The 14192-nt window shown below is 40.6% G+C and overlaps 1 protein-coding gene across 1 annotated transcript in view; it reads right to left on the minus strand.

The window, feature by feature from the left end:
- The window catches only part of plxdc2b (plexin domain containing 2b), a 106977-nt gene that overhangs the window by 63200 nt on the left and 29585 nt on the right, over positions 1-14192 (minus strand). Inside the window, exon 2 of the mRNA XM_053628242.1 lies at positions 2874-3067. Within this exon, the coding sequence (XP_053484217.1) occupies positions 2874-3067 (194 nt within the window). The remainder of the gene's footprint in view (positions 1-2873; positions 3068-14192) is intronic.

Here is a 14192-nt window from a genome sequence, read left to right on the forward strand (position 1 = left end):
TACATAGGGAAGCTGATTCATAGATTTAGAACAGAATAAAAGAGACTACAGGTTATGATCCTGCTTTGGTTTTGTTGCCGTTGAACAAATTGTCCATCACCCTTGATCGATCAAGCATGACAAACTAGGCTTGTGTACACTCCTGCTGGCCATCTCTTTACGGAGTGTACCTCAAAGCCCGTGTGCTCTAATTCCCATTCCACCCTCGTCCTGATCTCTCAGGAGTAGTAATGAGAGACAGCAGAAGACTGAAACAATGCACACAAGACTACAGAAAAACAGTTTGAAACCAGTGGACTTGGCAGCGGATGGCTGAAGGTACACTCGTGGACCTATTAAGCCCCGGTACACTCGTGGACCTATTAAGCCCCGCCCCCTTTTAAACTCTAAAACGCTTGTAAGCTGTAAAATAAACTCTGAATAAAAGTATTGCTTTTCTCTTGACTTTATTTACATGTGCGCCACTGAAGTAATCCAAAAATAATCCGATTACATTACTTTCATGTTGTGATACTTGGATTACGTTAATGATTACATTTTTTATGAAGTAATTTGTAACTGTAACGGAATACATTTTTAAAGGAATCCTCCCTGTCGGTGATTTTAATGTTATGGCTGATCGGTGTATATACAGTCATGGCCAAAAGTTTGCAATCACCAGCAATTTCATGCAATTTTTCGCAGTTAATTAGGTTTAGCTCTGTTTGGGCTAGCTATTGCGTGGTAGTCCTGGCGTCTATTGTGAAAGTTGTGAAGTTGTGTTTTTTAAAATAATAATCCATAGTTTTTCGCTGTAACAAAGCTTGCAAGGTGAGTTGGTCTCTTGTGATTTCTTTTTGTTTTACTGATCTCGCAATCTGATACGCTGTTGTAATTTTATGCCGAATGAGCGATAATTGACAAACATTGACGTGGGTACTGCACATGCACGCTGAGTACTGCTTTTAATGACTCTCTGTTATCGCGTTCTTGTTTGCAGATTTGATCATGCTTCGAGGAAAGGAATTGTCGTCAGAGAAGCGTGCGCAAATCTTCATTTTGCACGAAAAGCAGATGTCTAGTAGGGAAATTGCCAAAAAACTGAACGTGGCGCAGTCCACTGTTGTCACCAGTCAAAAGAGCAACTGAACTATACACACAAATGTATAGTGATCGCAAACTTTTGGCCAATGACTGCATATATATCGGTGTGAGGCTTAGAACCACTCTTTTAAAATCTATATCCTGAACTGATAATGTTTCTGTAAAGCTGCTTTGAGACAATGTCCACTGTTAAACGCACTAAAACCGAATTGAATTTAAACTGAATAGTGAGCTAAATGATTCTGACTGCAATATCTCTACAGTATTATTTGCTCTAATACCCTACACTGCCTTCTAACTTGCGTGTGCAATTGTATATCGCACATTTCTTACAACTTTGCACAGTATTGTAATACTTCCATTACTATTTTATGACCTCTTATATTCTCTACACGTATAACAACAGGAGACGCTAATCTAATTTCACTGTACTCGTATGACGACAATATTTTATTCTATTCTATTCTATTCTATAGTGAACGATACAGACTCCTGAGTCTATAAATATCTGCGAGCGGTGATGACTGACAGCAGCCCGGCTGGTTTATGTTTTCGAACTCTTTGGTTTTTAAAATGGAGTGAAATGTGTGTGTGTACTGAAGCACACAATGCAAAGACTCTCTAAGGTCCTTACGATAAGCAAGGCTGAAGCAGAAATACACACACACCCACACACACACAGTTAAATCCTGTCTAATTCACCCTCCGTTGAGCCAGAAAACTCTTTCTACCTAGGCGTACACAAACATTCCCAAACACAGCTCCGACCACATGAGGTTTAATAATAAGCATGGCTGCATGGAAGGCAACAGGAGACAAGCGCTTTTTCTCTACACCATCTGGCTGTTTTCAAAGTCAAAGTCATCTTTTTAATCATATGAGATAGTGAGCCCTTTTGGTGCTACATTACACACACACACACACACACACACACACACACACACACACACACACTATACAAACATTAAACCCGAGCATTAAAAGGACCATAATGCTGTAGTGCAAATTGCTTTAGGTGCGGAGGATCTTTGCCATCAACCCTGATGAGACAGACTCATTAAATCAGATTAAACTGCGTTATAGCACATTGCTTATCAAGTTCTGTTTTCTCTAGGCTTTCTACAGCCTCTCACACCCAGTCACCTCTTCCATCTGGCTCTACTCTTCCATTTTTCCATCAGTTCTGAAGCACCTCATCATCCTCTGATGGAGAATGTACAGCTGCCAGGGTTTGAGCATTTCATTCACAATTTGCCAGTTGTTTCATTAAGATCTCTTGCATTTACAGCTGTTTGGTTAGGTACTTCTAAATATAGCCAAGCAGTCACAGGTACTCTGCCATAGACGTATCCTTTACTATCAGCCTGTTTTGAACTATTCTTTATTGCAGTGGTTCTCAAAGAAGTGGGGTACAGGGATCCCTGAGGTCTACGAAGTGTTTTTATTTATTTTTTAATTAGGTCTCAGTGGTGGAAAGCACAATTCATCGTTATGGAATGCTATTGCATTTATTATTGAGTTTTTATAGTTGACTGGACCCTTGAATCCAAACCTCAATAACTGAAAAACACGTAGGCCTATAAACAATACCAACGGTTTGGACCTACCTAATGTGCGCTGTTGCTGGAAAGTTCTATGGTGTGTCTCAGTGTGTGCTGAGGGGGTTTGTGGAATTTATTTTACAGCTTTAAGGGGTCCTTGGCTGCAAAGAGTTTGAGAAGCCCTGTTTTATTACAACTTTCCTGTGCTGATGTACTTGTCCAACTCCTCAACAAACCATAACAGCTTACCGTTATCTGGGAGCTGTTATCTGCTTCAGCATCCTCCAGTGGTCCAGGTGAATCCTGTGACTCCACCTCTGAAGTCTCCTGACTGGCTTTGTTGCTGGTCATTCTCGGCTCAGACAGCCACCGTCTCTTCCTGAATACTTCCACTGTGATGTCATCATCTTGTGCCGGCCCATGAAGCATAGAATAGGAAACCCCTGCGAAGAACAAACGAGTTGCATCACGTCAAGGAGGATCAAAAAAACATCTCTACCGTGTTCAGGAGTCATAAATTCATAGAGAAAAGCTACAGAAAATAAGTGATGACTTGAATTCCTGGGAATTTATGTAGCTATAATCTTTATCTTTAATGTTATAAAGTCACTGTTGATGAAGCGTATCATGGTTGTTCCCTCGACAAAAAAGGCAGAAAGGCTTGCTTGTGGTGCTCTCTTGCACATAAGGATGCTATTTGAGTCTGGCTCGCGTCTTCGTTTTCGCTCTGATGTGTTTCATGTGTTTAAATGTGACGTGTGTTGGGCTAGCATTAGATTTACAGGTTTTATGCTGCATTGTACTGTACTGTATTTATTTCAGTTTTTCCACACCCCTTCATATTCCTAATTTTGGAAATATTGTCTAGTTTGTTCGAGCTAATTAATATGGCTAGTAAAAATAATTATTGTCAACAGCCAGAGCAGATCCTCAGTAAACAGATAGCAGCAGTAGTGGCTCAGTGGTTAAGGCTCTGGGTCACTGATTTGGGGGTTCAAACCCCAAACTGCCTCTATTGGGGCCCTTGAGCAAAGCCCTTAACCCTAGCTGGTCCAGGAGTACCATATCATAGCCCTGTGCTCTGACCCCAGCTTCCTAACAAGCTGGGATATGTGGGGGAAAAAAAGAATTTTACAGTATATGTGACGAAATGAAGGCTTCCTTCCTACTTTAATAGTGATTTTTTTTCTTTCTCTGGATGTCGGACAAGTGAAATAATAATAGCAGTGGTGGTTTAGCGGTTAAGCCTCTGGGTTACTGATCGGAAAGTCAGGGGTTCAAGCCCCAGCACTGCCCAGCTGCCACTGTTGGGCCCTTGAGCAAGGCCCTCAACCTGCTCTGCTCCAGGGGGCGCTGTATCATGGCTGGGTTATGCGAAGAAAAGAATTTCACTGTAATGTATATGTGATCAATAATAATAAGTACTGTAGACTGTTAAATCAGCTTATTGAACCTGCTTTTCTGGTGGGAATCTGCGAATAGTGATAGTGGTTTGTCCAGCCGTGATGTTTACAAACTAATAGCGTGAAGTACGCATTATTCGAATTCACAAGCTGAGCAATCAGTCTGTTGTTATTATTGCTGAAGAATTGATCGTTTTTTGAATGTTAAGTGGTTGTATGAACAGAACATGATGAATGGAATGGAACAATGTATTGATAACAAACTGCAAACACACACCCACACACACACACACACACACACACACACACACACACACACACTTGTTTTTGTTAATGTTCTCATCATTGTAATCAGATGTGCCTCTGAGGTTCATTATTTCAAGCAAGAGTCAGCAATTCACCTAATTACACAGGTACATACTACGTCTCAGATTATCAGGATCCTCATTCGTTGCACACCGGCAAATTTTAATGAACCGTTGATGCTTGACTTTTTCAGGTTCAATTAAAATTCGACTCAAATTAAATTGGAAGGTAAATGACGTATTTGGGGCATAACTAGTCAAGGATGTAAACTATTCCAAAACAGCAATATGAAAGCATTTGAATTGGATTGTTAATTAGATGACTTTAGGCCAGTTATACACAGTAGTTAAGAACTGAGAAAATTCAAAGCCACAGAAATCCAACTCTGAAATCCATTTGATTTGCTTTAGAACTGATCAGTCATTAGGATGATAAAAATCATTTCAACATGTGGCCCAACCAAATCATCTATTAAAAAACGCCACTGGAGCACTTACTGAACATTCAGACACAAATTCCTCACAACACACTCAAAGTACTGACAAATGCCTTTAGTCAGGAGGTAATTATCAGTGCTGTAATGAATTACGTGTACTCCATTGTGGTGGGAAACATTCTGCGCCGTTATGAAGTGAAATAAATTCAACATGTTGACCGTATACGTTGGCCAAATCACTGCAGGACGTAAATCTTGTGTGTACTGGCTTAGCTGCTCTTCAAAATAGTCCATGAATAAATAAAAAAAAGGTGCTTGAACAGACATGGCAGCCATGTGTACCATGTTTTCTCACAAATGTAAGATTCTTTCTCTAAGTTGTTAAGTCGGGGCTGCTTTCGGCTCTTTCACGAACTGCTTTCACTCCCTCCCTGTTGTCTATCTTGTTCTTCAACAGCGTCCTGTCTTTAAATCTCCAGGACAGATGGGTATGCTAATGATGTCAGCACGTAAACAAACAACAACAACGACAACAAAAATCCCTGCCCTTTCTCACGAGTCAGTCTTCACACAAGGCCAAGGTTTAATTAACAAGTGATGCCGAGCTTTCTCCACTCTCTCTTTCTGACCTCATCACTTTGCTGTTCAACTAGTTTATAGAGACCAGAAACGAGAGTGTGTTTGCGTGTGTTTGTGCAGGAAATATTTACGATGAAAATACATATAAAAAAATAAAACACTAATGGGGCAGTGTGGCTTAGTGGTTACGGCTCTGGGTTGCTGATTGGAAGGTCGGGGGTTCAAGCCCCAGCACTGCCAAGCTGGCACCGTTGGGCCCTTGAGCAAGGCCTTTAACTCTCTCTGCTCCAGGGGGCGCTGTATCACGGCTGATCCTGCACTCGGACCCCAACTTCCTGACATGCTGGTGTATGCGAAGAAAAGAATTTCACTGTGCTGTAATGTCTACGTGACCAATAAAGACTCATTACTGTAATATCCTCCATTATTTAGATAGGGGGTCGGGCGAGAGAGAGTAAACCTCTTTAAACACAAAAAGTAAAGCATTGAGTATCTCCTTCTGTTCCGTTTAGTTGTCATTAATACGCTTTTTTCTTGTGTGATAACACCTCAACGGTCACACTTTCATCTATCAACAGCTTCTTATTAAAAAAAATGTTTATAGTTCCTAGTTCCTATATAATTACAATAGTTTTATAATGATTAGTTCAATGCTAGAACTTTCTTGGCACAGGACATTCTTTTCTACTACATACCTCATAAACCATTTCACACCAAATTCCATCCATCCATCCATCTTCTTGTGTTACCATATTTATTGGGTGTATTCAAATGTTCTCCTTCAAAAACTGCCACATTTTTTTCCTTTATCAACTAGCATGACACGTCTTTGCTTGTAATTAGCTTGTCAGCTCACAGAACACGTACTGGATTTGCATGTTGCCAATTACCGTGCTGGGGCCTTCCTTGTTTATAGGCGTCTGAAACCGTGCCTGACGCCAAGCTTTCACTCTTTGCCACTCACTCGATTTCTATACCTAAATGGAACTGAATTCGTTCTGGTTCTCTGTGCAACACTCATCGAAGAGCCGTAAACATTGTTCCTTAAACACTGTTCATGCCCATAGATCTGTCTCTCCACCGCAATATACTTTTTTAATGTACTACATTTCACAATGCACTAAGATAAACCGGCTCCATTCGTCAGGCCTTTTCTGGCCTCTTTACAGGGTAATGAGAGAGTGTGGGAATCGTGCACTTGACTGGGACTTGTTGATGTCTCTGTGACATTAAAGGTCCACTCCATCATTCTCGCAACCAACACTTCATTCTGGCTTCAGCTAAGTTCACATTAGCAAGCTATAAATTGGTAAGCGACCAGAACGAAGAGCTGTGATTCACTAGGATGTAGAGTTGTTTTTCAGTGTCCCTGCTCTCTAATCTAACCGCTACCTGTTTTCTGTGCAGCTTTTAACTTTCAATACATTAAAACAAAGGGATGCTTCGAAGTGGTCAGTTTTAATCTCATATAATGGAACTACGGTTATGTATTTAGGGTTCTGTGTATTATATTCAGAGTAGGGTATAACACAGTACAACATAGTAACGTAACGCATTAGAGTTTAAATTTTTATCATTTGATTACAGTTACTGATGTCAATAAAGTTACGGTTACTTGTGTTACAAATTTATTGTTAAAGAAACAAAACATTTTTAAAATAAATGACCTGGAGTGTAAGCCGTCCTGAGCATCGGGGGCTGTAGACCCGAAGATGTGTTTCTTTATCTCAGAATAATTCTCCACTTGGAGCGGTTTGTCACTGCGTAACTGAACGTCAGTAAAAGAAGACACGGCGGTGTTGTCATTTTATCTCTCCAGTGAAGGGAGGTGAGACCAATCAGACAGCGTTTACAGGAAAATACTATAACTCTTAGCTGTCATTATTAACTGTCAGTCAAATGAGGTGTTATGGTCTACTTAGACAGGAGAACAGTTCTCCGGGGGCAGTGGTGGCTTGGTAGTTAAGGGTTACTGATCGGAAGGTCGGGGGTTCAAGCCCCAGCACTGCCAGGCTGCCACTGTTGGGCCCTTGAGCAAGGCCCTTAACCCTTTCTGCTCCAGGGGTGCTGCATCATGGCTGACCCTGTGCTCTGACCCCAACTTCCTGACATGCTGGGGTATGCGAAGAAAAGAATTTCACAGTGCATATGTATATGTGACCAACAAAGACTCATTATATCTGCTTCCAGCCATGTTGTTTTTCCAGGAAATAATGAATTAGCACAAGATCGTCCTTTTTCTTGCTATATGAAAATAATGTACTCCATATATCCAAGAAACTAGTCCAGGATACAATAAATGAAATGTTCTTTTAAAAGGTCAGTCCACCACTTTACATTTTTTTCCTCATCAAAGCTACCTATTTAGAAAAGGTTATATACTGCAGCTCTCTACAATTTGCGACATCCGATAATATATTTAATCCATAAAAGCTCACAGTGCTCAGTCATGCACTATTCCCCCAAAGTAATGACTTGGTTTGGATTGAGGGAAAAACAAAATTTAAATTCTTTCCCAAAAGTGATATCTGCTGTATTCGTTCCTCTATTCATTCATTCATTCGTTCGTTCAAAGCCCCTAGAGTAAGAGGTTTTTTTGGTTCCAGGGTACTCTTTTAAAGTCTGGGATGACTGAGAATGTGAGCAAGTGGCTTCAGTGCCAAAGGCTTCGTCTGAAGCTTATTAATTTAAAAGTGAAGCTGAAGGTGAAATAGGACTCACCGAGGTGACTGTCACTGACTCCAATTGAAGTGCAAGCAACAATCGCAGTTTTCAGATGCCATGCTGTGAAAGGCCCCACAGAGGGAATGGATTTACTCCTTCCCTCTCATTTCCTTCCACACAGTATCTCACCCTTTTCTCCATTCATATGAAAGTAAGCCTCTTTCTCTCCTCCTTTTGATTTGGTAATTCTATTGTTCTTTGGACAGAAAAGTATGCTGCCTTTTTTGTTTTCTTTGGCTTGGTGGTTTTATTAACTAATTCAGCCTTTACACACAATGAGTCACGCTGGGAAAACCCTTACACAGCTAATAAGACTAATAATGTAAGTACAACATAGACAAAAAGTGATTTAAAGGAACGGAAAAGAGGAGCTAAGAGGAGATATTCTGTGATGTTATTGTAAACAGACTTCCAAACCAGCCAAAACAAATGTGATAGAGTGTGTGCACATTAGGGGTGTGTAATGCAATGCCACTATCGGTATCTGTTTACTGCTCTGAATATCCGTATCTGTATTTCTATTCAGATTAAACTCAAAGTGGGCGGGGCCTGCACCAAAAGGGATCCCCATCCCCACGAGAATGCTGGAAAACGCTGGAAAATACGTGAAAACACTAGAAAAAAAAGGTAGAAATGCCAGCCGTGTCAGCATGGTGTGTGAATTCTGGCTCTGACAGTTCCTCATTCTCAGCTACATCACTTTCATTCAAAATGGATTTTTTTTTTTTTTATCCTCAGGGTTTTTTTTTTTCTTCTAACAAATGTATTTTTTTTCCCCCCCCCAAAAATGAAACAAACTAGCGCTGTAATTTAAAGCACTGTGACGGCGGATGCTGTAAATGCATTGCTCGGGTCTTTCATTATCCAGCAAGCTTCATATCTGACTGCTCACTCATGCCTGCATGAAAGTGAAAACCTCCTAATCATTCAACTCTCTTTCTGGAAAAACACCACCACCACCACCACCAACAACAAAAGACCACCAACCAAAATGTAGCCCATTCTTATCTGTATTTCTGAAAAATGCATTTGCATTCAGACAGCATTCCTGCTGCACATGCATGTGTGTGGCAGTGAAAAAAATGGATGAGTATCTCAGGTTGCCATGTGTCAAGATATCAGGCCTGAACACTTCCTCTCTTTTTGCCTCGGTCTTCTCCTTCTCTATTTGCTGTCTCATTGCTAAGCAGAACTAAAGTGTGATTGATTTTCAAAATGCTCATTCCATGAATTCAGAAACCTTCTGTGTAAACACGCGTCATATTCCCGAAAAGAACTCAAGTATGATAGTGTTTTTCACAATAGTGTGGGAAAGCCAATGAAACGGTCAGCAGTTTCATTTCTTACAGGAAGAACCCAAATATACTGTATTGCATAATGCTATTTATCATTGTATCGCACTTTTCTTTTATAAATAAAGTACTTTATGACTATATATATATATTTATGACTTTATATATATCTATATAACTAAATGATATCCCATTTAAATACAAAATTTCCCCAGAATTCTTGGAAACAATCTTACTTGCACATATTTTTGAAAACAGCATTCCAACTGGAGAGGACATAAATCTGGGACATAAGCACGTATTTGAACATTTTGATCAAATATGCCTATTCCACATGTCACTGTATACCTTGGACCCCTCCCCAGCCCAGAAAAAAAAAAAAAAAAAAAACACCTGGCAGTTGTTCCATTGTAATAGCTTTCTGCAAATGATTAAACTGCTTCGTGGACAGTTTGTTGATCTGAAGAACAAGATGAAAAGCACCAAAGTTGATTTGTTCAATGCCTTGGAACATGTTTTCCTCACAGCATGGCACTGCAGCAGGTAGTGTTGCCAGCTCACAGCTTCAAGATCCCCAATGGGTTTTGCCTGAGTTCTGAGTTCCTGTGTGAAAAGTGTGTGAATATGTGTGTGGATGGTGACTTGTGATGGAGTGGCATCCCATCTGTAATCAGGATCCACCACAACCACAACCCTGAACAGGATAAATTGGGTACTGAACATGATGACGATGATGTTTTCCACAATTAAGTTACCAGGTGTACTTTCTCATTGGACTTAGACTAATGTTTGGCTTTTACAAAATGTTGAAATACTTTCTTTTGCCTCCTGCATCAATGTTTTGACATACAGAAATATACAGTATAGATCAGTGCTCACCAGCCCTGTTCCTGGAGATCTACCTTCCTGAAGACTTTTACCTCCAACCATAATCATGCCAACCTGACCATCTAATCACTGAATTAAGAAGTTTTTGATCAACTAAAACAGGTGTGTTCGATTTTGGTTGGAGATGAAACCTGCAGGAAGGTCGATCTCGAGGAAGAGGGTTGGTGAGCGCTGCTATAGAGAATGACCTCTATCCTACACTGATGATCTGCTACTTGCTAATCTATGCATATACACTACAAAAACTGACATCTTAGCATGTGAACATATCTTGAACATACTCAAATATGTAGTATTTCCTATTATAAGATTACAATAGACCAAATATAAGATCAGTCAACCTATTCTGAGACATTTTTTACTCATTTTAAACGTTCATATTCTAATAGGAGTTCATTTCGCTTCGTTCTAGCAAGACATTTTTTGAACAAGGCTAATTCAAGCTTGAATTTTCTCTAGAAATACGTTTAATAGTATCTTATAATAGGAAGTACTAGATAAATTGGACTATATTCAAGATATTTTCACTTTCTGTCATTTTTTTGCCATGTATCTGATATGTAATATGTTTTCTTACTCCTACACGGACCAGTTTTTCTCCGCTGCACTCTCTTGCTACAGCCGTCCTCTAGTTCTTGCTTCCCTGCTGGTTTCCAAGAGGTCATCTGAGTCCCTTTTGCATGCCTGAAATCAAACTGCATTACCGTTTTTTTCCCCAATGGCTGACTGCACCTTCAGAACTCTTTAGGAGGCTGTTTAAGCTGTCATGCTTTTCCAGTCAAAAGGAGCGGGAGCCGACCCCCAAAAGGAAGTTTACCCCTCCTCTACAGCCACGGGAATTGACACGGATGAACCGTTTCTGGCTCCATGTCTGAGTCTGTATCTGATCTGTTGTCTTTATCATCCTCTCTGACCCGGTACTTTAACTGGCACGGTTCCCAAGAATTGTCCTCTGTCAGATTTTGTTTCCAAGACGTTGTCTTTGTAAATCCTCAGACAATTACTAGCCCTGACCTTTGCTGAATTGCTGAATCTCTTTCAGGGTATGAGATTTCCCTTAAATCAGACTTCACTGTGTTAGACTTGAATCTTCCCCTGAGTAAAACTCAGGCCATTTTTATCTCAAGTATCAGTCCCATGTCCTTTCATTTCCCAAATGTCAGACCCTGTCTTTCTGTCTTTCTCTTGTGACAGAAGGTCTATCCATGATTTCTCCAGTTCATGTGTAGCCCCTGAGTTTTACTTTATGTAAGGCTCATACACATTGAAATGCTCTAACTCTGAGCCCTCTCCAGCATCTTGCGCTTATCCTCTGAGAATTTCCCTGCATCCGTTTTAAACGTTTTAGTTTTACTTATTGCCACACTTGATGTGTCAGCTTTCCACAAGGTCACATTCAGCCCCTGGGCTTGTTTCTGTCTCAGAAACCTTGACAGGACCTTGAGACTTTCAATGTGTCAGTATCAGGCATGGGCCCTCATCCTGTCCCAGTCTCTATGTCAGTTACTGATTTTGCCCCAGGTTCTCTCTATGCTGGTTTTTTCTCTCTCCATCTCTATCACTAGGTTTGGCAGGGGTAGCTCAATGGTTAAGATGTTAGTCTACTGATTGGAAGGTTGTAAGTTCAAATCCCAGCACTGCTAAGTTGGCACTGTTGGGCCCTTGGTCAAGGCCCTCAACTGCTCAGAGGTATAAATGAGATAAATGTAGTGACTGGATATTTTTATGATGACGTTTTCTGTGTGACAACACAAGGTTAATGATGAAACTTGCTAAGTGACAAACCTTGTAGTTACACAAAGTTTAGTAATTTGTGTAAGTCTCTCTCTCTCTGGCTAACTCTCTCTCTCTCAACCACAAATGAATCTGTCTTGGTGACTTGGCTCAACATTAAGCTGAATCATTTATTATTCTTAATCGATGTAAGGCATCAGAACCAACTCGCTATTCTCCCCTGAGTCACTGATTTGAAATGAAGTGAGGAAGGTGTGTGTGTGTGTGTGTTGGTTTCAAGTGCGGAGGTGTATCAGGATTGTAAGCATCAGGCTTGTAGGAAATTGGGTATACACTCCACAGTGATCGAAATGGAGGAAGAAACTACTGACACTAACAGCCAGGCACTTACTCATCTGAACGACTGCAGTGGACAGTTGTGCATCTAGCATTCTCAGAACATGGCGCTACTCAACAAGAAAGAAAAAAGAAAGAAGGAAGGTATGGAACACACCATTCTCTAATTGTCTGAGAAGGTCTATTAAGGGAGTTACGTCTTGCTCTCTTCATTTGCACTGCACACGGCAGTTCATAATTAAAGTGTAGCTTACGTTTAGCTTCATTTCATACACAGGGATGCAAGGAAGACATACACAAAGGCTTTTCTCTGTACTGGCATCCAGGAGGAAGAATGAAATCATCTTATCATTGTATACAGATTTGCCTCATGAGAAGTACACAGTAGGTGGTGTTGCATGCATTTTAATGTTCCATAATGGAACGCTATCATAGCGTTAGTTTTGTTTGCTTTGTGAAATGAGAACCAACTTATCAGATATACAGCACAAACATGGCTAATAGGTCCCGCAGCTTTGACTGGCTGTGCTGGCATTCCTTGAAGTCAGCACAGGGTTTAGATTAACTCAGGCCAGACAATACACTTAAAAGGGACAGAATGGGGAAGGATATCACTGAATATTTGAGCAATCTGGAATGGGTTCAAATGGGAGACCACTTTCTTGGCGAAATAAAGGAGCAATATTTGGGCAAAAATGTGTTTTTCAGATCACAGAAATGTCTTCTTCTTTCTTCACAGAAATCCTCCCATGGTCTTCAATCTTCAGCCTACCCCAGTATATAATCTTATATACTGGCCTGAGCTTATCTGAACCCTGTGCTAATGTCTTTTCATGGCTGATATAACGTAAATGATAACAGGAACTCTCATGGATGTTCCACAACATTCAATAAATGTACCTATAAATGGTTAAAAGCATCACATATACATACGGCATGCTTTATATCTGTATTTTGCATAGTCTTACTTTTTGTCCTCTAAAAACAGAAGCAAATAACTATCCATCCGTCAATCCATTTGGCAGCCTGAAGCCCATCCCTGGGAACCTGGGGTGCAAGGTGGGACACGCTGGACAGGGTGCTAACCCATCGCAGGACACAATCACACACGCATAATTTCGAAATGCCAATCAGCCGACAATGCATGTCTTCAGACTGGGGGAGGAAACCGGAGTACCCAGAGGAAACCCCCGAAGCATGGGGAGAACATGCAAACTCCACACACTCAGGGCAGAGGTGGCACTCGAATCGCCAACCACGGAAGCCATCATGCGGCCCAGCAAATAACTAATGAGCTATAATCACGTCTATGTGCCATGAACACGAATGATAAAAGAATGTCCAAGCATCAACTAGACATATAGGAGCTATGCTTAATGAGTAAAGCCATCAGCAAAGAAACTGGAGTGCTGTGCGAAAAAGAAAAACAACCTCATTTACCTCATAATATCCTCTCTTTGCTTTGAGAAACCCTTGTTCATGGTTAGCAATATCCCCCTTAAGTGCTGAACAGCTGCACAGATAGCAAACTTGTCACAAACACACAAATATTTTTGGAGTGACCCATTTGTGCCAGACATTAATGAGAAGTGGGTTTGATTTCTCTTCCAGCAGATAAGTCCTCCCTTTCCAATAATTACAAGCTTGCGGCAGTAAACAGAACTATCCGATGCTATCTATGTGTTAGAAAAAATAATCAATTCTCACACTTGCCTTTGTCTGCTTTTTTTTTTTCTTTCTTATTTGCTCATGATGCCACCAATCAAGGAAGCCTTGCACTAAAATTTAGATCAGATTTAACGTGTGTAACCTAATAAAGCCCGTGTGATGCACGATAATAACATTCAAATGGAATTTACACTCATTCTTT

The sequence above is a fragment of the Ictalurus furcatus genome, chromosome 7 (genome assembly GCF_023375685.1).
Source record: "Ictalurus furcatus strain D&B chromosome 7, Billie_1.0, whole genome shotgun sequence".
Classification (NCBI taxonomy): domain Eukaryota; kingdom Metazoa; phylum Chordata; class Actinopteri; order Siluriformes; family Ictaluridae; genus Ictalurus; species Ictalurus furcatus.